Here is a 24,675-nt window from a genome sequence, read left to right as displayed (position 1 = left end):
AAGGGTATTTTTCTCAGTTCTACCTATATGGCATTTTGTTGTTGTTCTTAAATTGTTACAAAGCCATAGTCCAGAACAGTGGTTCAAAATTTAATGGAGTGTATTCATTGTCCTAGAAATTGTTAAAAGTAAGATTACAGGGCTTCACTCCTACAGAATGACTTTTGTTTCATAGTTTCTATAGTGCATGCAGGTTTGCAAATCATTCATCTAGAAATCTTCACTTAAAGCTGCTCCACCTACCATTTTCTCAGTGCGAAGGCAGCATAATGTTAATAAAAATGACCTGTTGCATTTTAATTATTGGGTGCTGTTACCACCAGTGCCTTTTACTGTGCTTTGAGATAATTAGAAGGCACTGGGTAGAAAAGCACTGAAAAACTTTTACTTAGATGCTGTTGCAATACGGCATAACTGAATAAAATATTTCAGGACACGAAATCAACTGCAAAATCTGCGTGCTTTCCAACTGTGAGCTCTTGCTTTTCTTCTGCAAGAGAAAATTAAAACAAGTCTTCAAAGGAAGTTTTTTTGTTTCTTCCTTTCTTCTTCTTTTTTTAAATAAACTGGTTCTCCCAATAGTTTTGCTAATGGACCCTAACTTGACATGCAATTAAACATGAAACTTCTCATTGGGTATTTTCAAGACTGCCAGGGGGAATCAGCTGCCAGTTTACTGCAATGTGGAAAACTGCATGAGATTCTGGGATTGGAATCAAAATGCTAATTTAAAAGGTCGAGTGAAGCTGAAGCTCACGTTTTTGCGTGCCTGCGCTCTCTTCAGGCAGAACAAAGACCCAGGCAGAAAAGGCAGAGGCTGAGACTCACCCCAAATCAGTTTTCCTGAGATAATTTTGGAATTATGCCTGAAATGCCGGAGGACATGGAACAGGTAAGAGCTAGCTGTTCAAGAAATGAAGCATTTTGGAGTTAGTGTCTTTAAAAAGCATCCCAGTGAATGGTAAAAACCAAAAGGGTATGTTAAAAAAAGAAAAAAAGAAGCGGGTGTCATTCATTTCTTTAAAACATGTAACTTTGGGACATGGAAGGATAAACCAGTTTTAATTATTGACCCTGGGGACCAGGTTTTCAGCTAAGTCTCATTAACTGACAAAAAAAAAAAAAAAAATGCAAAACAGAACAGCAGTTTCCTTTACCAAATTATATGCAGTGACGTACGTGAAGGTTCTATATAAGTAAGGATTTTATCTTTAATTGTGTGCTCCTGCCTTTGTCTTAGCATGAACTGAATCTGCTAACATAACTTTAGCTCCAGGCTGCTCTCTTTGAATTTATAGACTTAGCCACCACAGGAACTTGGATATTGTATGTACAGCGGTGGCATTTTTGTTCACAGAGAAACTTTAATCTTTAAAGAGAATGAATAAAAACTACACAACTAGACTCTGGTTTTACCTGGGAGGTATCACGCCAAATTCTAAGGTAGGCAAGAAAACTCTTGTTCTTAACTCTGGACAAGGCTGCTCTGAGAATAAAAATAAAATAGTAATTGCATATGCATGTCCTTAAATATTCGCACTGTACACTTTTTAAAAAAAATCAGAACGATCAGGTTGCATCACACGTCGCTACTAGAAATTAACAACAAAAATCCCAGTTTTTAAAGAGGATTAGGAGGATCTTGAATTTGCCTCCCCTACCCACCCACGGACACTCACCTTTTCTTTGTGTGCAGATTATGAATGTTTAATGCTGGGGTAGCCCGCTCAAGTACTCTCTGAATAATGCTAAATTGATTAACAGTAACAGTTTGGGAAAAAACAAAAATTGGAAAGCGGGGTGGGGGGTTGGGAGGCTTCAGGCTCTCTTCCCCCACCGTTCCAAAGAAAGACTGTTAACTCGAATTAAGAAATGAGTTCTTGCTGGGAGGAGGGGGGTTGGGTAGAAAGGAAATTCACTGGGCTCAGACAAAGAAAAACTTTTTCAAAAGGCTGCTTAGTCTTTAGCTCTGAAATAAACCGAAAGGGATTATGAAAATAAGGCCTTTTTGTTCAGATTTTCAGAAAAATCCAAGCCGCGGTCACGCCTGTGGGCGACTCTCAAGCCCCGTGTCCGGCGTGTCTGGGTCAGAACACTCGGGACTGCTGGGTGCATGCCCGCGGAGCCTACACGGCCCATGGCGGGTTTTTTCCTGGGCAAATTCCACAGGCGTCCCAATGGACGCGGATCTTGCGGTTTTGAGCTGGGAGGGAAACCAGTTGCCTGCGAGGTCTTTCTCGGCCCTCGGGGCTGTGGTTTCCGATTCGTGCTTTTAGGAAGCCGTGCAAGTGGGGGAGGGTCTAGCGCTCCTCCGCTCGGTTTCTTGAACTTGCGGTGGTTGCGGAGGCCAAGCTCGCGGGGCCGGACCGGGCAGTTCCTGACGCGAGTGCTTCTCTCCAAGGGGGTCGGTGGGGTCCGGTTCCTTCCGCTAACGAAAATGTACAGTCCCCGGGTCTATTACCCCAGGTTCTCGTTATGTTTACGGGTACAGTCCGAGAATCTATTTTGAAGAGGCTCCCGGATAATTCCTCCCCCACCCCCCCAGCTTTTTATTTTTAACAGGTTAAAAATAGTTTGACTTATTTAGAATTTCACACGTACCACTTTTTAGCATCCCAGAAAGACAAATGGGTTGTTGAGGTGTTAATGACTCAGATGCCAACACTTGTATTTTTATTCTTCTGTCTTTCTAAATCTCTGGGGAAAACAAAACAAAACAAAAAACCACCTCCTAATGTTGCAGAGATGGGAGGTCTACTGTCCTCCCTCCTCCTGGTGTTCCCCAAACCTACCCCCTGGCTTTAAAATGTTTTCTCCTACTTGATGTATTACGTGCGCAGCTGGCTCTTACGCACGGGGCACTCTGGAAACTTGAAACCCTAGGCGATCCAGTTCAGTCCTTCCCTAGTCCAGAACAAAGGCAAAGAGAGAAAAAAAGTACAGAAACAACCCCTCCCCACACAAAACTTGTATTCACTGCCTAAGGCCAAGGCCTTTGTTTGGTGTATTCCTTTAAGAGTTGGCGAGTGGGCTGGGAGCGTACTGAACGCGCCCGCCCCCTTTCTGGGGCCTCGGCTGAGCGTGGCCAATCAACGGGCGAGGCCTTGGCGGCGGAAGCCGGAAGCGGAGAGCGGGGGCCGGCCCAGACCTAGGGAGGCGGGCCGAGGGCGACGAAGCTGCGGCCCGCGGCGATCCTGGGCTGGTGGAAGTGGCGGTCGCTGCGGCGGCGGCGCGAAGACGGCGGGCATGGTGGGGCGGGAGAACGAGCTCTCCATCCACTTTGTTCCCGGGAGCTGCCGGCTGGTGGAGGTGAGGGAGTCGGGCGGGGGTCTCGTAGGAATCGGGAATGCAGAGGGGGACGAGCCAGGTCGCGGGGGCTCGGGTGATCTACCTTGCGCATCCTGCAGAAATCCCAGCCCCTGACTCTGAGTCGCCCCAGCACCTCCTTCCTAGCTCTGGTTGGAGAGGGCGGCGCCACCGAGTTTGTTTACCTCCGTGCACCCCCGTCGGTGTTTGCTCCTCCAGTCCTGCGGCAGGAAGCGAGGGGGTCTGGTTTCACTCTGGTGTCTTCGGTCTTCCCTCCCGGAAACGAAGAGGGGCTTTCAGAGCTCTTTCGGTTTCGTTTTATCTCTGAATTTCTTCTTCATTCTTTGTTCCTATCTCTCGATCTTACCAGTTCTTATCTGAGAACCAAGGGGAAAGTGGTGTTTTAGAAATAGCGGATTTGGAGGTGACAAGTTACCGAAATCTTAGTGCAAGGCACTAGGTCAGGCACTTTACATGCATCATTTAATCGTCCTAACGGTGAGATACTGTTTTTGCTCCATTTTACAGAGGAGAAAATTGAGGTTTACAGGATGAGCCTTCGGCCAAGTTCATTCAGTAAGCTTGGAGCCGAGATTCAGATACAAATCTCTTTCACTTTCTCGGGCTCTGAATCACTATGGAGGTTACATAAAGGAAGATTGTTACGGTGGGAGAACTATCCCAGACGTCTTCCGTCTCTGTCTCCATGCTTGCTTGTGTTTCATTTCTGGGCCTCCCAGCATTCAGTCCACAGAATGTATCTAGCAATGGCGAAAAGAAGAATGTTAATGCCTAGACCGATATGTCTTACGGAAATAAGAGATGTGGGAGATGGCTGTTTTTGATACTGCAGAATTTTTATGCTTCCAAGAGTATATTTAGTGTTTCTAATCAGTTTGGTGTTGGGGGGGGGGTAAAGGTAGGCGAGATGGACTATGAAAACTTATGTATTGTTCTTATGTGTCCCCCAAAGTACTGAATGCATAATGTTACATATTGTTTACATACATACGCGTGTGTGTGTGTTTGTGTGTATGCGTGTAAAGCTTAATGTTTCACAGTAGGAGTTCAGTAGATTAATGAAAATAGGTTTTCATGATTTCACTAAAAACGATACACCCTAAATCTTACTTTTTTTTTTTTTTTAAGATTCTTTTAATTTTAAAATAATCTGCACCCATAGTGGGGCTCACACTCAGAGTCCTGAGATAAGAGTGTAAAGCTGTACAGACTGAGCTGGCCAGGGGGCCTCCACCCTAAATCTTGACACATATTTTCTGCTCTCTCAAAACATGTAGAATTAAAATTCACTCCTGAGGGCGCCTGGGTGGCTCAGTGGGTTAGGCCGCTGCCTTCGGCTGAGGTCATGATCTCAGGGTCCTGGGATCGAGTCCCACCCACATGGGGCTCTCTGCTCAACAGGGAGCCTGCTTCCTCCTCTCTCTGCCTACTTGTGATCTCTCTCTGTCAAATAAATAAATAAAATCTTAAAAAAAAAATTCACTCGTGAGAATGAGGACTGCCTTACTGCTTACATTGGAGAAGGTGACTGTGGTGGTACCTGTTAAGACTGTCTTGAAGGGTAGAGATAGGGTGACAGTAGCAGTTAGACCAGTGTCACCTAGATAGTCATGGAATCTTGAGTCTCTTAGTGTCCAGTAATGTCTACTCAGAGATCTGCCTCCAGGGGAATGTTGTGTGAGAGGATCAGTTAAAGAAAGGAAGAGGAAACTGCCATATCTAAGAGGTTCTAAAAATAGCAAAGTATTTTATTTACCACTAAAATTTATTTATTTATTTATTTATTTATTTATTTATTTATTTGACAGAGAGAGATGACAAGCAGGCAGAGAGGAGGAAGCAGGCTCCCTGTTGAGCAGAGAGCCCCATGTGGGTGGGACTCGATCCCAGGACCCTGAGATCATGACCTGAGCCGAAGGCAGCGGCCCAACCCACTGAGCCACCCAGGCGCCTCATTTACCACTAAAATTTTAAGAAGATCTCTATTTAAATGTTACTGATGTCTCATTCTTTTTCTGGGACATATTTATTTTATTTTATTTTTTAAGATTTTATTTATTTATTTGACAGAGATCACAAGTAGGCAGAGAGGCAGGGAGAGAGAGAGAAGGGGGAAGCAGGCTCCCCGCGGAGCAGAGAGCCTGATGCCGGGTTTGATCCTAGGACCCCGAGATCATAACCTGAGCCGAAGGCAGAGGCTTAACCCACTGAGCCACCCAGGCGCCCCTCTGAGACATTTTTAGAAGTTAATGCAAGTGTACTAAAGTGAAAATCACTGTCCCGGAGTAGTGTTTGACCATTTTGAAAGAGCCATTTGTATAATTACCTATAGTTTGGTGTCATTTGATTAGGTAGCATAATGAAACTGGTACCTCTATGTTTATTTATATGTATTTAATTTTTTAGGAATTCTTTGAGTGACTATATAAATCTGTTCACTTGTAGTTTTATACTTCTAAGAGTTTATGTAGTTAGAGGCAAATACATTCAGAGTAACTTAAAGTGATACTTCATAGTATATACATACAAGTTAAGTTTTCAGGCAGACAGTATTTTCAATTCTCTGTTGTTGTTTGGATTAACTACAGTTTCTTCATTCTGAGTTCTTTGAAGTGCATGGATATTCCTGAGTTTTGCAAGACTAAAGTATTTTATGGAGTAACAGTCCAAAGTAATTTTTTAGAGGAATAGTCCTTTTCTTTTAAAAATAAAAATAAAGGGATACCTGGGTGGCTCAGTTGGTTAAGCTGCTGCCTTTGGTTTGGGTCATGATCCTGAGTTTCTGGGAGGGAGTCCCACATCGGGCTCCTTGACCAGCAGGGAGCCTGCTTCTCTCTCTGCCTCTGCCTGCCACTCTGCCTGCTTGCACGCTCTCTCTCTGACAAATAAATAGATAAAATCTTTAAAACAAACAAACAAAAACCCCTGAAAACAGTGTGCTTTTTAAAAGCTTGAGGTGGATTTCTGTTTATATATAGAAAGTAAAAAATAAATATTTTTGTTTGGAGTCTTTTTTAATTTCAGAGTGAGGCATATTTTATTTGCCAACCACCAAATGACAAAAATCTTGTCTTGGCTCCTGTAGTGTGACAGAAGGTGCTCATTGAGTCTCTAGAGAGAACTCTGTGAAAAGAGGAAAAATGACTTAAATAAACGAGGCTCCTTTCGCTTCAGTCCCCTCTGTGTTAAGTATAATATGGAAAATGTTAGAATTACAAAACTGTAAAGCTGGAAGAGCCTTAGTCATCTTATTCACATTCCTCTTTTTATTAATGAGGAATTTGATCAGTAGAAATTTCAGTAACTTTTCAGTACCATATTTCATGGCAGAATAGTTAAAATTTGATCATTATGAAATCAAATAGAAGTTCAAAGGATTAAGACAAAACTCAGTTTTGTCTTCTACGGCTGGACCATAGAAGCTAGAAACAAGTCTGGGCCCAACCTTTTCCGTTTATATATGGGTAAAGACTTTGATGTTTCAGTGCTTGAGATTCCTCAGTTTGGAAATAGTATTTGCCCTGCATGTTTAATAAGGCTATTCTTATGATCAGAAGTTATGATGTAGGCTTACATAATACTGGATAGTTTTCAGATATAAGATTGTGCAGTATCATTTCCGTTTTAAGAAATGCTTGCACTTCAGATCTCTGCTTTTTTAATAAAGAAAATTCTCGAGCACTGACATCTGTTCACTGGTTACCATAGACTGTTACCTCTTTTCTTCTAGGGACCTTACAAATTACCCCAGGCTTTAAGGACAAAAGATTGTATTTTTTTCCATGCAACCACATTCTGTTTTAAAGTTAAGTGTATTAAATTCCCTAAGAGCCTTGCTGTCCTTGTAATTTAATTCTATATTTCATCAAGTCTAAAATGTACTTGATTATCTGGGCTCTGATTTTAAGATGCACTAAAAAGCAAAAGACACTGCCAGAGTATGACATAGTAAGAAGATGCATCTCTGTTTCATTCATTTAACAGGGATGTTAAAATGAGGAAAAAGGGTGCTTTACGCAGTCAGTGAAGTACGCAGAGATTGGAATCCACTGTTCAGTAACCTTTGTGTAATACATTATACTTGTTCTTTGACTTAACTCTTGTTTTCCTTTTACGGGAGAAAAGGGAAGGAAGGAAAGGTGTCGCTTTTGGAAAGGTAGATGACATTTTTTGGCTTCTTTGAATAAGATAAATGTTTCTTAGGAAAACCTTGGACTTTTCCTGGAGTTCAAGATTACACTTCTCAGAGGGCAGTTTCCAAATCACCATCTTCAGCACATTCCTGGGAACTTGTTAGAAATACAAATTATCAGGATTTATCCCAGATGTACTAAATCTGAAAGCCTCCTGCATGATTCTTACACATAATGAACCCTAGGAGCCACCAACTAAGAACTGTAACATATGCCTTTGCTTCTTTAATGTGAAGTTATAAAAAGTGAGAAACTCAGAAGAAACCAAATCATAGCTCTTTTATATTTTCTCAGGGATCTTTATGGTATTTATCCTGTGTAAATTGTTTTCTGATTGTATCTACTAGACTTGGCATGTTCTCTCTTCTTTACAAATCAGTCTTTGTAGGGCTGTTTTCTTGCCAAAATTCAAAGAAAATATTTTGCTGTCTGAAATCCTTGTTTTCATAGATCAGTTGGCTTGGGGCCAGGTTTTACAACAGAGAGCCTAGATAATTTTTCCTTCAATTTTTAAAAAGTTTGGAATGGTTGAACTAAGGAAAAGATATCTTTAAGAGTTTACCATTATGTAGTCTCCTTTTTTTTTTTTTTTTTTAAGATTTTATTATTATTATTTTTTTTTTTGACAAACAGAGATCACAAGTAGGCAGAGAGGCAGGCAGAAACAGGCTCCCTACTGAGCAGAGAGACCGATGTGGGGCTCTGTGGGGCTCGATCCCAAGACCCCAGGATCATGACTTGATCTGAAGGCAGAGGCATTAACCCACTGTCCACCCAGGTGCCCTGTGGTGGCCGCCTTTTTTTTTTTTTTTTTAAAAACATAGTGCTAAATTATTCTGCTAAACTAAGGACTATCAAAGATCTTTAGTTATTGTATGCTTGTTTAAAGTGTTTTTGTTTTTGTTTTGTTTTTTTAAGATTTTATTTATTTGAGAGAGCATGAGCAAGGGAGCCCCAGAGGGAAAAGGAGAAGCAGACTTCCTGTTGAGCAAGGAGCCCCATGTGGGACTTAATCCCAGGACTCTGGGATCATGACCCCAGCCAAAGGCAGACACTTAACTCACCGAGCCACCCAGGTACCATCCTTTTTGAAGTTTCTGACATCTCAGAATAGGTGACCATAGCTATAGTAAAAAGACTGTGAACTGATAAAATATAATAATTTTTTTAAAGTAGGCTGCACACCAAACCTGGGCTTAAATTTTCAACCCTGAGATCAAGAGTCACATGCTATACTGATGCAGCAAGCAAAGTGCCCCTAATAAAACTTTTCTTTTCTCTCTCTCTCTTTTTTTTAAAGATTTTATTTATTTATTTGACACACACACACACACACACACACACACACACACACACACACACACAGATATCACAAGCAGGCAGAGAGGCAGGTAGAGAAAGAGGGGGAAGCAGGCTCCCAGCTGAGCCGAGAGCCTGTATTCTGGGCTTGATCCCAGGACCCTGAGCGGAAGGCAGAGGCTTAACACACTGAGCCACCCAGGTGCCCCCCCCCCCCCAATAAAACTATTTATTGGTGGTTTTTAAAATAGTAAATGTTGATTTTATTCAAGAGTTTGGGAAATTTGGTGTTACCCATCTTTGGGAAGAATGGAAGTTTTTTTTTTTTTTTTAAAGATTTTATTTATTTATTTGACAGAGATCACAAGTAGGCAGAGAGGCAGGCAGAGAGGGAGAGAGAGAGAGAGAGGGAAGCAGGCTTCCTGCGGAGCAGAGAGCCCGATGCGGGGCTCGATCCCAGCACCTTGAGATCATGACCCGAGCCGAAGGCAGCAGCCCAAACCACTGAGCCACCCAGGCGCCCCAAGAATGGAAGTTTTTAAACTGGTTTGGAAACAACTTTTTTTTTTTCCTAAATAGTTGTTCCTTTTAATTTCATTGTGTAAGGAATTTTTTCTTTGCCATGTAAGAACATAGATTAGTTTAAAATATTTGTTTCTTTTTCTTTTTTCCATTATCTTCTGTGTTAGGGCTTTCCCCACCAATGTTAGTTTTAACTTGTCTGTTAAAGTAAATTTAGAGTTAACTCAGGAACATTTACCAGTTTGCTTAAACTTGGATTATTATTACTGTTAAGACCACATGTATTTTTCCTCCACATAAATTCCTGTGAAATGTGAATTCTCTAATTCAGACCTATCAGAATATGATAAATCAATGAGATTTGGAAGAAAACTTGGGATTACAAACTGAAGACCAAAATTGTCAACTTGTGAACATACTGGTGGAATACAGCCAAATAGTTAATCAGGGCGTAAAAAATTCATAAGCTTCAGACTAATTGTACATTTTTATAAAATGGAGAACGTAATAAAATTGCTGTTTATTCAACTATAAATCTATTTAACTAGGTATATCCTTACAGTATCACCTTAGGTTCTTTTTCTTGGATAAGATGAATAAAACCTTTCTTTTTTCTTTTTTAAAGATTTTATTTATTTGACAGAGAGAGACACAGCGAGAGAGGGCACATGAACAAGGGGAGTGGGAGGGGGAGAAGCAGGCTTCCCACCCAGCAGGGTGTCTGATGTGGGGCTTGACCCGAGCCGAAGGCAGACACTTAATGACTGAGCCACCAGGGTGCCCCAGTAGAACGTTTTCTTAAGTGATATAATTATTGATGCAGCTTGATCTTGTTCTAACTTAAGAATTGTCTAATAAATATGGGACACGAAGCAAACTACTTAGACTGGAAGTATTTATTGAACAATAATGGTGACTAATTTTGTAGAGAGAGTATTTTCAAAATACCTAATCCTTTGTTCTCCTATTCAACTTTTAGGAGGAAGTTAACGTTCCCAATAGGCGGGTTCTGATTACTGGCGCCACTGGGCTTCTTGGCAGAGCTGTGTATAAAGAATTTAAGCAGAATAATTGGCATGCCTTTGGCTGTGGTTTTAGAAGAGCAAGACCAAAATTTGAACAGGTTAATCTTTTGGATTCTGAAGCGGTTCATCACATCATTCATGATTTTCAGGTATGGTTGTCTGTTTAACACATACATAAACTATGCTAAGAATTGTCTATGAACTATATTAAACAGTTGTCTGGATGATTTAGAAAATGTTCTTGCTCTCAAGAGAGTTACTGTACTTAAGCTCTAACCTATTAAGCAACAAGAGTATGCAGTTGACCCTTGAACAGTGCAGGCCTTAGGAGTGCCGATCCTTGCATAATTGAACATCTGTGTATAACTTTTTACTTCCTCAAAACAACTGCTAATATAAGAGATTTGAATTTATGAATTTAATTTGAAATTGGTATTCTTTTAACACTATTGACTGGAAGCCTGGTTGATTAACACATAGTTTGCATATGTGTTATATACTGTATTCTTACAATAAAATAAGCTGTGGAGAAGAAAATGGTACTGAGAAAATACATTTATGGTATTTTATTTATTTAAAAATATCTGCATCTAAATAGACTCGTAACTCAAACCCATGTTCCACGACCAAGTGTATAGTGCACTTTTTTTTTTCTGTTAGCATGGCAAAATATATGCAGCCGTTCAAAAGATTGTGTCGAAACACAGGTTGACAAAACTTGGGAATTAAAAAAAGCATTTTATAAAAAGCTTATGTTTGTGAGGTTCTCTTTTTAAATACGACTTTCTGTACAAATGCCTGTTTAATATTATCTGTAAACCCGTAACACTGCCAAGTAGGTATTATCATTTCCATTTTAGAGATGACAGAGGCTCGGGTTAAATAACTTGTTGACCAGTGCTGTAGTAAAGTTACTGAAAAATTTAACTTTTGTTCTACCTCTGATCAAATTGTGAGAGTTAAAGTTCTTTTCAACAATGTCCAAGGGACACCTGCATTAGTCACTTGGAGAACTCATTATTTAGATCTCATTTCTAGAAATTTTAACTCAGTAAGTCTTTGTGGGGCCCAGGACATTGTAAGATGCACCCCCAGATTATGCACGTTCAAGTTTTAAAGCAACTCTAAGATTATGCTTCCTCGGCAGTTGTTAAGGATGGAGATAGTCTGGCATGTTTGTGTGTTAGCCCTGCCTGTCAGTACTTTTACCGAATCTTCACTTGGGTTCATCTTCTCTGGGAAGTAGATACCCCTCCTTAACAAAAGACCCTGTGCATTCCTATATCTTCAATTTAGTTATTATAATTATTTTTTTAAGTAAGCTCTAGGCTGCATATGAGGCTTGAACTTGTTACCCCAAGTTCAAGAATCACATCCTCTACTGACTGAGCCAGCCAGGTGCCCCCATTCCTCTCTCTTGATGTATGTCACATACTACTGAAACAGTCTCTTTACATACCCTTCTTTTCCAGTAGATTATGAAATCCTTGCTCCTTGCACAGGGGTTAGTATATAGGTGACATAATAAATGGTTAACATTTTGTTGTTGTTGTTGTTTAAGATTTGATTTATTTGACAGAGAGAGATCACAAGTAGGCAGAGGGGCAGGCAGATAGAAAGAGGGAGAAGCAGACTCCCTGCTGAACAGGGAGCCCAAGGTGGGTCTCAGTCCCAAGACCCTAAGATCATGACCTGAGCCAAAGACAGGCTTAACCCACTGAGGCACCCAGGCTCCCCATAGTTAACATTCTTTAAATGGTTGATATAAGAGATTTGAATTTATGAATTTAATTTGAAATTGTTATTCTTTTAACACAAATTATTATTTAGGTCATATTTATTGTATAAATGTTAGCTCTTTTCTCCCATCCAAATTAGAGAATAAAGCTTATTTTGATTGAAAAATAATAGTTGTTGGGGCGTCTGGTGGCTCAGTGGGTTAAGCCTCTGCGTTTGGCTCTGGTTGGGATTGAGCCCCGCATCGGGCTCTCTACTCGGTGGGGAGCCTGCTTCCTCCTCTCTCTCTCTGCCTGCCTCTCCGCCTACTTGTGATCTCTCTCTCTGTCAGATAAATAAATAAAATCTTAAAAAAAAAAAAAGAAAAGAAAAGAATAATAATAGTTGTTGACCTTGAGTTTATCTGGTTTTGCCTAGGGATTACTAAATTGCTCTTTCCTTTTCAGGGCCTACATTTATTTATTTATTTGTCTGTCTGTCTGTCTATCTCTTAAAGATTTATTTATTTATTTGAGAGAGAGAGAGAGATTACAAGTAGGCAGAGTAGTAGGTAGAGAGAGAGGGGAAAGCAGCCTCCCTGCTGAGCAGAGAGCCTGATGCAGGGCTGAATGCCAGGACCCTGAGATCATGACCTGAGCTGAAGGCAGAGGCTTAATCCACTGAACCACCTAGACACCCCACCTACATTTATTTTAAGGAAGTTTGAAATTTGGAAAAGGGAAGCATGGCAAAACTACTATAGCAATTCTAAAAAAAATTTTTTTAAAAATTACAGCGATTATTTACTTGAAGAAATATTGATTTAGCAAACCTTTTTTATGAATTGAGTCACTGTTGGGAGGCTGTAGCTCCCCTGTTTTATTCCTTTGGCTTAAAAATACATCAATGTTTACCTTCCAGCCCCATGTCATAGTACACTGTGCAGCGGAGAGAAGGCCAGATGTTGTGGAAAATCAGCCAGATGCTGCTTCTCAGCTTAATGTGGATGCTTCTGGAAATTTAGCAAAGGAAGCAGGTAATGATGACTTTATAAAATCTTTGCAAAATATTAAATAATTGCTGAGTTTATAAAGGTCAAAGGTTTCTAGATCGCTTAGAAGAGATTTATATATGATGAATAAGCTATTATAAATGCCAGTGCAGAGTGATGTTATGTAATAATTTGATAGATTATTTTCTTTTATGTCTGTCTTTTTTTTAGCTTTAATTGGAGCATTTCTAATCTACATTAGTTCAGATTATGTATTTGATGGAACAGATCCACCTTATAGAGAGGAAGACGTACCAAGTCCCCTAAATCTGTATGGCAAAACAAAATTAGAAGGAGAAAAGGCTGTCCTAGAGAACAATTTAGGTAAGACAAATTTCTTTAGCTCCTGATAGTTTTGATTGTTTTGAGGATTCCTTTTATGATACTGAGAAAACACACACACAGACACACACACATGTATATATATACATATATATGGTATGCTATATATAAGACATACAAAATTTTGAAAAAATTAGCATAAATCATTGGAGGAAAAATTAGAGAATGTAGTTAATAAAAATGAAAAATAAGAATTTTAGAAATCATGACGAATTTATGAATCCTTGCAGACTTTTTCCAGTATTGGTATATACATGAATGTCATGTATAGGGGCACCTGGCTGGCTCAGTCAGTAGAGTATGTAATTCTTGATGATCTTGGGGTTGTGAATTCAATCCCCATATTGGGCGTAGAGCTTAGATTAAAAAAAAAGTTATTGTATAAAAGACAAGACTCTTATAGTATAAATATTTGTAATATTCTTTCAAAAAACAGGTCTGTATCATTTCTCCTAGATTGAGGTATTTGTTATTTTTTGTACAATTCTTAAATTTATTTATTTCTTTTTTTTTAAGATCTGGAGAGACAAGGGGGTTAGGGGGAGGGGCAGGTGGAGAAGGAGAGAGAGACTCTCAAGCAGGCTTCATACCCAGTGTGGATCCCAGGGCGGGGTTTGATCTCACAACACTGAGATCATGACCTGAGCCAAAATCAGGAGTCAGATGCTTAACGGACTGAGCCACCAAGGTGCCCGAGGTTTTGAATTTCTGTTTGTATGGCTCTTCTTTTCCCTTATATGTGTTTGTGTATATACACACACATATATGTGCCAAATATAAAAAGTAATACTCTTACTGGAAAAAAAAATAAAATCAAAATTGTAAAGGGTAGAAGTTCTTTTATAATCTTGCCTCTGGGAAGCACCAAATGTGGTTAGGTATGAAAGCATTTTTTGTGAATTTTCTAAAAATGGAGGATTTCGTTTTATAATCTGGTCCCTTGAATATTTGTCTTTCACTACATATTGAGTCATCTCTGGATTATCTTTTCCTATCAGTGGCTGCATAGTACTTGATTTAATGATTCCTTGCACTGCCTTAGACTGTACAGTCTTTGAGAAGCATCTTGTAGTGTAGATTCCATGCTTATGGCATTTCCAGGTGGGTTTTTTTTTTCCCCCCTTTGGTATTATAAATTATCCTGCAGGAATCATCCTTGAATACATATCTATACGTGGTTATCCAGTATGTTAATTTAATTAAAAAGTTTAACTTTCAGTTAAAGTGTTCATTATTCAAAGTCTGTTGTAACTGCTCAGTAGGGACCTACATAAAATCTGAAAGCTCATAATTCCTTAATCACTGGTTCCAAGAATAATGTGGTGAAACACTCACATAACTTTTATATAGATGCACCACTTGTTAATGTGTCATGGTTGTATGTGTGTGTGTTATTCACCGAACATGTTGGGAATTAGTTGAAATTCACCCCAAAATATTTCACCATGCTGTTTATCTTTTTTAAAAGATTGATTGATTGATTGATTGATTGATTCTGGGGTGGGGGAGGAGCAAAGAGAGAGAATCTTTAAGCAGATTTCCCACTGAACACAGAGCTGTATGTGGGGCTCAGTCTCACAACCCTGAGATCATGACCTAAACTGAAACCAAGGGTCAGACACTAAACTGACTAGGCCACCCAGGCACCCCTATGCTCTTTATCTTCTAAGAAGATTTTTCTTTACATAATTACAGTGTAGTTATCACACTCAGGAAATTTAACATTAATATGGTGTTATACTGTAATATATCATCTATGTAGGAATTTTCCCACTTGTCCCAATAATACCCTTCATTGCCTTTTATTTTTTAATCTAGGATCCAGTTAAGGATCACTCATTGCACTTAGTTGTCATATCAGTTTAATTTCTTCTTTATTATGACTGTTAAAAATAATATATAAAGGGGCGCCTGGGTGGCTCAGTGGGTTAAAGCCTCTGCCTTCAGCTCAGGTCATGATCTCAGGGTCCTGGGATTGAGTCCCGCATCGGCGGGGAGCCTGCTTCTTCCTCTCTCTGCCTTCCTCTCTGCCTACTTCTGATCTGTCTCTGTCAAAGGAATAAATAAAATCTTTAAAAATAATAATAATATATAAAAATACCCCAAATGACAGAGACCTTTAAAAATATTCAGTATAATATTTGTTAAATGGGCGTTATTATAGGTGAACTATGTCATTTTGGTTTTCTACAACAGTATTTTTTTTTTTTTTTTAATTTTAATTTTTTTATTTGAGAGAGCATGGGTATACAAGCACAAGCAGGGGGAACAACAGAAAGTGAGGGAGAAGCAGGTTCTCTGCTAAGCAGGGACCTTGATGTTGTGGGGCTGATGCCAGGATCCTGGGATCATAACCTGAGCTGAAGGCAAATGCTGAACCCAATGAGCCACCCAGGCATCCCCCTGTGGCAGTATTATTTAAATCTATGTACTTTCATTTTATATCAAGATTTAAGAACCAGTCAACTTTTAAAAATTACCTGTTTTTATTAATTCCTAGGAGCTGCTGTTTTGAGAATTCCTGTTCTGTATGGAGAAGTTGAAAAGCTTGAAGAAAGTGCTGTAACTGTTATGTTTGATAAAGTGCAGTTCAGTAACAAGTCAGCTAACATGGACCACTGGCAGCAGAGGTTCCCTACACATGTCAAAGATGTAGCTACTGTATGTCGCCAGTTAGCAGAAAAGAGAATGCTGGTGAGAATCTTTGGAAGGAGGAGTTCTTAATTGCCATCAACAAGTGAAAATCCAAGTGTTTTTGTTTCCTTTATTATTATACATAATAATATATATCTTTATAATAATATAAATAAATAACTAAAAGTGTTTATGAAAATTTTTTTTTACAACTGCGACCAAACGAAAGTAGTTTGCAGATAGTAGGCTATATTTGTGAATAGTAAAAATATTATGCTCTTGTATTTGAATTTTTTTTTTCATACACTATGGACTCTGTCTCTGACTAGAATATTAATAGAAAGGTGAGAGTGATTGATTTTAAGATGTTAATAATGGTTTGTAGTTTTTTAACATATAAAAATGTATATTTTAAATAGGTACTATGGAACTATTTAAGGATATCGTGACTAATTAGCTCATACTGCAAAATGGTTCCGTTACATTTTGATTTAGCTGAGGATAATTAGAAATACTCATTAAATTGGCCTGTGTTTCTGTAAAAATCTATAATCATTCTTATGATTCCCACTAAATAAAATTTGGAGCCATTTATATTTTTATTAAAAAAAAAATTCTTAAGCCTAAGTTCTAGAAATTGTTTCTCATGCTTAGCTGGGTATATTTATAGGAATTTGATTTTAGATATCTCCTGGGCAGCATTCTAGAAAGGAGGGATGCATTTTAGTTCCTGCACTTCTAAATTAGTTTTTTTGTGCAGTCTGTTCCACTCAACTCAAAAAGTTGAAACTGTTTTGAATTTTTATGTCGTTATTAGGATCCATCAATTAAGGGAACCTTTCACTGGTCTGGCAATGAACAGATGACTAAGTATGAAATGGCATGTGCAATTGCAGATGCCTTCAACCTTCCCAGCAGTCACTTACGACCTGTAAGTACATGGTGTTTTAAACCTCACTGGTTGAAAGCCCAGATCTGTCACTATATTTGTATTTTTTTTTTTATATTTTGTATTACTGATAAAACTTTCCATGTTGCTTTAGAAATACTGGGTAACTTCATTTTTTGGTACTAATTAAAGTGAACTTGTAAGTTGGTGGTTTATATTGTTACTTATCTCTATCCTGTACAAGGAAGCCCATGGGTATTGGTGAAGTTTATAGGAAAAGTCTTATCTTGATTATTTGTATTTTTCCAGGGATCAGATCAGATTTGCAGTTAAGGGCAAAGTGAAATAGAGACTATAAAACTGCAACATAGATGTATTTATTTTTAATTTTTTTGTTTTTATTTTTCTTTAAAGATAACTGACAGTCCCGTCTTAGGAGCACAACGTCCAAGAAATGCTCAGCTCGACTGCACCAAATTAGAGACCTTGGGCATTGGCCAGAGAACACCATTTAGAATTGGAATCAAAGAATCACTCTGGCCTTTCCTCATTGACAAGAGATGGAGGCAAACGGTCTTTCATTAGTGTATGTGCAGTTTTTTTTTTTTTTAATTGAGAAGTATAGTATGTGGCACTTTTTAAAGAAAAAAGGAAATAGTTTTGTATGAGTGCTCTTTAATTGTGACTCATGATCTTTCAGGTAAATGATGCTCTTGCACTAGTGAAATTGTCTAAAGAAACTAAGGGCAATAATGCCACAGTTGAAGTAATGATTTTTCTTTTTATCATTTTGTTCTGGCTTAACTTTGTTTGAGTATAGTAAATTATGATTCTTAAATATTTACAAGCCAGGATGAGACAGATCTACTGTAGACTTTCTCTTGGATGAAATGCATTATTCATTCCTATAACCTCTACATTTTCAGGACTTTTGCAAATGTTGACCTTTTTTATGTTTTAAAGTGAGTTAAGTAGTACAGAAATCATTGGTGTTCATTATTTGCATTGCTTGAGCTCTGATCAAAATGTTTGAAGAAAGAAACTTTATTTTTGCAACTTACATGCAGTTTTTAAGCTTGAGATATTTCAACGTGTTATGTATATTGGAACTCCTGTAGCCTGATGCCTCCTGCTTTTGTAGCAGTGTATGGTGAGCAATTGACAGAGAGTGTGTGTGTATGTGTATGTATTTTTTTAATATGTGTAAAACTGTCCTTTTCACTCCATGTCACTAAGTGATATTTCATATCTGTGGTTATATTAATAATGATGGGCCTTGTAAGTCTTTTGGCCATTCAAGAATAATAAATATGTACTGCTGGCATGGTAATGCTTAGTTTTCTTTTATTTACTTTATAACCATAAGGACCAAGCATCTAAACTCACTGTTATTTGTTGCTTTAATTTTTAAAAATTACATTCTTATGTAACATCTGATGCATATAAGAAAATACAGTTGATATCTACTGAGATATAAATAATAAAATGAACCCTGGTGAACTCTACTTGAGACCTAGAATGTTACAGATACTGTATCTACTTGTGCCATCTGATTGTTTTTTAACTAAAAATAACTATGTAATTTTGACACATGTTTATGTAGGATGTTCCTTCTGAAGAATGCAGAGTATTTGAATGTATTATCTATGCAGAGTAACATTGAAGTGACCTTAGCTTCAAGGATATTTTTGGTCCTTAATAAGGAATCAGCATGGCAGAATGAGGTGTATGACTTGGCTTCTGTTGAGGGTTCATTGTGAAACCTGGTTTTCTGATTTCACTTATGGGGTATCCTTTCCCTAGATTATGATTTTGTCATCCATTGGACAAAAAGTACTTATAAAAAAAGTATTTCTAAGTTCCTAATTTACTTAGAGTTTTAGGTTTAGAAAGAATCAGGTTTGGATGATTTGTTTAAAGGACCAATTCCCACACCATGTTATATTTTGTAATTAGGGAAATTTTGGTGGTACCTAACCCCTAACCTGGACTCACTGAAATAGAATTTCTGGAATTGAGACCTGCTAATCTAGTTATAAATTTTCTCTGGATGCTTCCAAAGTAAGCAGCCTGGTACTTGGATTTGGCAACCACTGGATTAAAGCTCCCCCCCCCCTTTTTTTTTTAAGTTATTTAATTGCACATAGGACAAAACTGAAAAGTTTCAAAGTAAAAAACCTTTCTCATTCTTCTCTAGCTACTGATTTTCCATCTGTGGAAGAAATCAATGTAGATCAGATCCTGGTATGTTTCTGCAGGTACTCTGTATAGTAAGATAAATACACTCATTACATGTGTATGTCACCATCCCTTCTTTATACAAATAGCATCATAAAATAAAAATTTTTCTGTGCTTTTAAAAACTTTATATGCCTTAGAGTTTATTCCAAATTAGTATAAAGAATGTCTATGTGTTTTGTTTTGTTTTGTTTTGTTTTTACTATTCACTTTGAAATTTCAATCCTTTTTCTTTTTTTTAAGATTTTATTTTTAAGTGATCTCTACATCCAACATGGGGCTCGAACTCACAACCCTGAGATCAAGAATCCTGTGCTCCACTGACTAAGCCCATCAGGAGCCCCTGAAATTTCAATCTTAACAGAAAAGTTGTCATAATAGCACAAGAATGTCTGTATTCCCCTTCCATAGTTCGCAGTTATCAACATTTAGCCACATTTATCCTATCATTTTCTCTTTCTCTTTACATACACAAAGTATGTTTTGTTTTTTCTGAGCTGTTCAAGAGTAAATTGCAGACATGATTCCAAGTCACCCACCTGCTATATAAGCATCAGTGTATAATTCCTAAAAATCAAGATGCTCTTCCACATAACCCTATAATAAAACCATCAGACTCAAAAAATTAACATTGATACACTGTTATCTAGTCCACAGACCCCATTCACATGTGTTGTGCCAGTAATGTCCTTTATAAATCTATCCAGTCCAGGATTTTTTGTGGAATTTCTTACCATTTTGTTTAGGATTCAACCTGCAACAGTTATTCAGTGTTCTCTTTCATGATCTTGACTTTTTCTGACATCTCTCTCTAAAAGAAACAAATTCACTTTGATACTTCAGTGCCAAATCACTCCATTCTTTTCTGTGCAGCTCCATTCTCTGACGTGAGAAATCTAGTTCCTGTAATTCTTAATATCCTTACCACTTGGCTCAAGTTACCTATAAGAACCATTCTGATCACACAGTTCGTGCTACCCTCATCAGAGACCTCCATGAGCCAATTGAGCATCTCTGACACCTGGGCCATGGCCCCTATGACAGTGACCATGACAGTTACTGTACCTAGTTGAGACCACTCTTTCCCTCCCCTAGCCCACACAGTCTACTGCACCAACAGCCACAGGAGCTACCACAAACCTACCCGCAGAGCACCAAAGGGAAGGGCCTAGGTATTCTTTGATGGCGGCATATATATCAGTGAATGAACCACGATTTATTTAATTATTAGTTTCTTTAATGATGGACTTCAGGTTGTGTGGAATTTTAGAGCATGCTTTTAATGAGCCCAATGTATAAAACATTCAAGTTTGTGAGACTTTCTGTTCTACTGTATATCCACAGATCATACCAAAAGCTCAGGTATATATTCCAACAGGTCCTAAATGTGTCAGTCTGTGGCACAAGAATGAATTTAGGAAAAATTCATTACCAAAAGGAAAAGAGCTTGATCAATCAACCTGAATGTATGAAGAACAGAATGTATCTTAAATATTTCTCAGACTATTTTTGTTACATGTTTAAACTACTGTCCTATGTAGTTAAAGATATTTGCTTATTTTGAGTTTTAATATAAAATAACAATCATTTGAGACACTTTCAGCAGGAAGTAGGAAACATTCAACTGTCCAATAAAACCTTTGGGATAAATTACTGTTGGAGTCTAAATTCTATCTCTTTGTAAACCACATCATATCATTAGCCTTAAATAAGGCAGTAGATTTTACTTCAACTGTGTAGATTAGTCAAGAGAGAATTTTCTAACTTGAGGACCGTATTAGGTGTAGCAAATAAGAAACAGCCAAATCTGATTTCGAATGTGGTTCTATTGCTTGCTTCTGGCAAGTTATTTTTTCTTTGAGTTTCAAGTTTCCTTTTAGGGTTAAGTGGGAGTAATATTATCTATTTCACAGGTTATATTGTGGAAATGCCTAGAGCACAGGTGATTGACAGAAAGTAGCAGTGGACTTACCAAGTGCCTAGAGGAAGAGCTTGTGGGTGTGTGGAGGAGCCTGTGCTTATACACTCTTGAGCTAGCTATACTTTCTGACAAAAGACAATAGGAGTTTTCCTCCATAAGTAGAATTACAAGTGGGTTTTTCTAAATGATTTTTTAATATTTTCTGAGTTTTCTATAATGAGTATTTAATATTTTTGAAATAAATTTTAAAAGATTTTCATTTATTTGAGAGAGTGCAACTGAGGGAGGAACAGAGGAAGAGGGATAAGTTGACTCCGTGCGGACTCCCACAATCTGGAGATCATGATTCCAACCGAAATCAAGGGTCAGACACTTAACTGACTGAGCCACCTGGGAGCCTTTAAAAAATTTTAAAAAGGATAAATTAGTCCTTACTGTAACTTCTTTAGCCTAAGTACTTCTGAAATTCTGTATTTTGCCATGCAAATTAATTTATATGTACCTAATTGCAAATTGGATTTAAATGTGCCTAATTCTATCTCCAGAAATTGGATGTTAAAATTCCTATATTTGTAATTGGTTTATTTATCTTTAAATTTTAATTTTTTTTAAGTAGGCTCTGCACCCAACGTGGGGCTTGAACTCAGTGACCCTCAGACCGGCACTTGGATGCACTACCAACTGAGCCAGCTGGATGTCTTCCCATACTCTTTTTTTCAACAATTTTAGGCGTTTTATTTTGTTTTGTTGGTTTTTTCTTTCTATTTTTATTTTTATTTTTATTTTTATTTATTTGTTTAAAACACAAATATTTTAATTTCATCTTTAATCCAAATTACTTATTCATGAGAGTTTTGTACATAGCAGAAATTTCATAGCTTCTATTTTAAATTATTTTTTAATTGCTGTGGGTTTTTGAAAAATTTTTTTATTTTTTATTAACATATAATGTATTAGCCCCAGGGGTATAGGTCTGTGATCATCAGGCTTACACACTTTCCAAAACTCACCATAGCACATACCCTCCCCAATGTCTATAACCGAACCACCCTCACCCTACTCCCCTTCCCCCAGCAACCCTCAGTTTGTTTTGTGAGATTAAGAGCCTTTTTTATAGTTTGTCTCCCTCCCAACACCATCTTGTTTCATTTTTTTCCTTCCCTACCCCCCAAACTCCCTACATGGCCTCTCAACTTCCTCATAGCAGGGAGATCATAAGATAATTTTCTTTTTCTGATTGACTTATTTCGCTCAGCATAATACCCTCTAGTTCCATCCACGCAGTTGCAAATGGCAAGATTTCGTTTCTTTTGATGGCTGCATAGTATTTCGTGTGTGAGTGAGTGTGTGAGTGTGTGTGTGTGTGTGTGATCACATCATTTTTATCCATTCAGCTATTGATGGACATCTCGGTTCTTTCCATAGTTTGGCTGTTGTGGACATTGCTGCTATAAACACTAGGATAGACGTGCCCCTTTGGATCACTACACTTGAATCTTTTTTTTTTTTTTTAATATTTTCTTTATTTATTTGACAGACAGAGATCACAAGTAGGCAGAGAGGCAGGCAGAGAGAGAGGAGGAAGCAGGCTCCCCACCAAGCAGAAAGCCCAATGCGGGGCTCGATCCCAGGACCCTGGGATCATAACCTGAGCCAAAGACAGACACTTAACCCACTGAGCCACCCAGGTGCCCCTACATTTGTATCTTTAAGGTAAATACCCAGTAGCACAATTGCTGGGTCATAGGGTAGCTCTATTTTCAATTTTTTGAGGAAACTTTGTGCTGTTTTCCAGAGTGGCTGCACCAGCTTGTATTCCCATCAACAGTGTAGGAGGGTTCCCCTTTCTACACATCCTCACCAGCATCTGTCATTTTCTGACTTACAGTTTTAGCCATTTTGACTGGTGTGAGGTGTTGTCTCATTGTGGTTTTGATTTTATTTCCCCGATGATGAGTATTGTGGAGCACTTTTCACGTGTCTATTGGCCATCTGGATGTCTTCTTTGCAGAAATGTCTGTTCATGTCCTCTGTCCATTTCTTGATTGGATTATTTGTTCTTTGGGTATTGAGTTTGATTAGATCTTTATGGATTTTGGACACTAGCCCTTTATCTAATATGTCATTTGCAAATATCTTCTCCTATTCTGTCAGTGGTCTTTTGGTTTTGTTGACTGTTTCCTTTGCTATGCAAAAGCTTTTGATTTTGATGAAGTCCCAATTGTTTGTTTTTGCCCTTTCTGCCCTTGCCTTTGCCAATGTTTCTAGGAAGATGTTGCTGCGGCTGAGGTGGAAGAGGTTGCAGCCTGTGTTCTCCTGAAGGATTTTGATGGATTTCTGTCTCACATAGAGGGCTTTCATCCACTTTGAGTCTATTTTTATGTGTGGAGTAAGGAAATGGTCCAGGTTCGTTTTACCGCAAGTGGCTGTCCAATTTTCCCAACACCATTTGTTGAAGAGGCTATCTTTTTTCCATTGGACATTCTTTCCTGCTTTGTCAAAGACTAGTTGACCGAAGAGTTGGGGATCTACTTCTGGGCTCTCTATTCTGTTCCATTGATGAATGTGTCTGTTTTTGTTCCAGTACCATACTTTCTTGATGACAGCTTTGTTAATAGAGCTTGAAATCCGGAATTGTGATGCCATCAACTTTGGCTGGCATGCTTGCTTGCTTGCTTGCTTTAAAAAAAAAAAAAAATTTAATTTATTTATTTATTTGGCAGAGAGAGAGAGGGAAGCAGGCTCCCTGCCGAGCAGAGAGCCCAATGCGGGACTCGATCCCAGGACCCAGAGATCATGACCTGAGCTCAAGGTAGTGGCTTAACCCACTGAGCCACCCAGGCACCCCAAACTTTGGCTTTCTTTTTCAGCATTCCTCTGGTTATTCAATATAAATTTTAGGATTATTTATTCCATTTCTTTACAAAAAATTGATGGTATTTTGATAGGGATTGCATTAAATGTGTAGATTGCTTTAGGTAGAATAGACATTTTCACAATATTTGTTCTTCCAGTCTATGAGCATGGAACATTTTTCCATTTCTTTGTGTCTTCCTCAGTTTATTCCATGAGTACTTTATAGTTTTGAGTACAGATTCTTTGCCTCTTTGATTAGGTTTATTCCTAGGTATCTTATGGTTTTGGGTGCAATTGTAAATGGGATCAACTCCTTAATTTGTCTTTCTACTGTCTTGCTGTTGGTGTATAAATGCAGCTGATTTCTGTGCATTGATTTTGTATCCTGATACTTTACTGAATTCCCATATGAGTTCTAGCAGTTTTGGAGTGGAGTCTTTTGGGTTTTCCACATAAAGTATCATATCATCTGCAAAGAGTGATAGTTAGACAACTTTGCCGATTTGGATGCCTTTAATTTCTTTTCATTGTCTGATTGCTGAGGCTAGGACTTCTAATACTATAATGAATAGCAGTGGTGATAATGGACATCCCTGCCGTGTTCCTGACCTTAGCAGAAAAGCTCTCAGTTTTTCTCCATTGAGAATGATATTTGCGGTGGG

General features: G+C 38.3%; 1 protein-coding gene and 1 long non-coding RNA gene across 5 annotated transcripts; one reads left to right on the top strand and one right to left on the bottom strand.

The window, feature by feature from the left end:
• Positions 1-19,361, top strand: MAT2B (methionine adenosyltransferase 2 non-catalytic beta subunit). 4 transcript variants are annotated; one of them, XM_082724547.1, is made up of 8 exons: positions 1-892; positions 8,439-8,596; positions 10,321-10,515; positions 13,004-13,118; positions 13,305-13,457; positions 15,976-16,169; positions 16,927-17,040; positions 17,413-19,361. In XM_082724547.1, the coding sequence occupies exons 2-8, from the start codon at positions 8,552-8,554 to the stop codon at positions 17,581-17,583; spliced, it is 987 nt and encodes a 328-aa protein (XP_082580673.1). In that variant the 5' UTR covers positions 1-892; positions 8,439-8,551; the 3' UTR covers positions 17,584-19,361. The 4 variants fall into 4 exon arrangements, with proteins under 4 accessions (XP_082580673.1, XP_082580674.1, XP_082580672.1 ...); XM_082724546.1 differs by lacking the exon at positions 1-892 and adding an exon at positions 2,422-3,309; XM_082724548.1 differs by lacking the exon at positions 8,439-8,596.
• Positions 1,047-2,688, bottom strand: LOC309861541. Its single transcript, XR_014310007.1, has 2 exons — positions 2,602-2,688; positions 1,047-2,428 (listed from the first exon to the last, which is right to left on the bottom strand). It is a non-coding gene; the product is annotated as an uncharacterized lncRNA (long non-coding RNA).
• Positions 19,362-24,675: the final 5,314 nt, after the last annotated feature.

The sequence above is a fragment of the Mustela nivalis genome, assembly GCF_964662115.1.
Source record: "Mustela nivalis genome assembly, chromosome: 3".
In the NCBI taxonomy this organism is placed as follows: domain Eukaryota; kingdom Metazoa; phylum Chordata; class Mammalia; order Carnivora; family Mustelidae; genus Mustela; species Mustela nivalis.
Note: the sequence above shows the minus strand (reverse complement) of the source record. Positions and strands in the feature narration are given on the sequence as shown.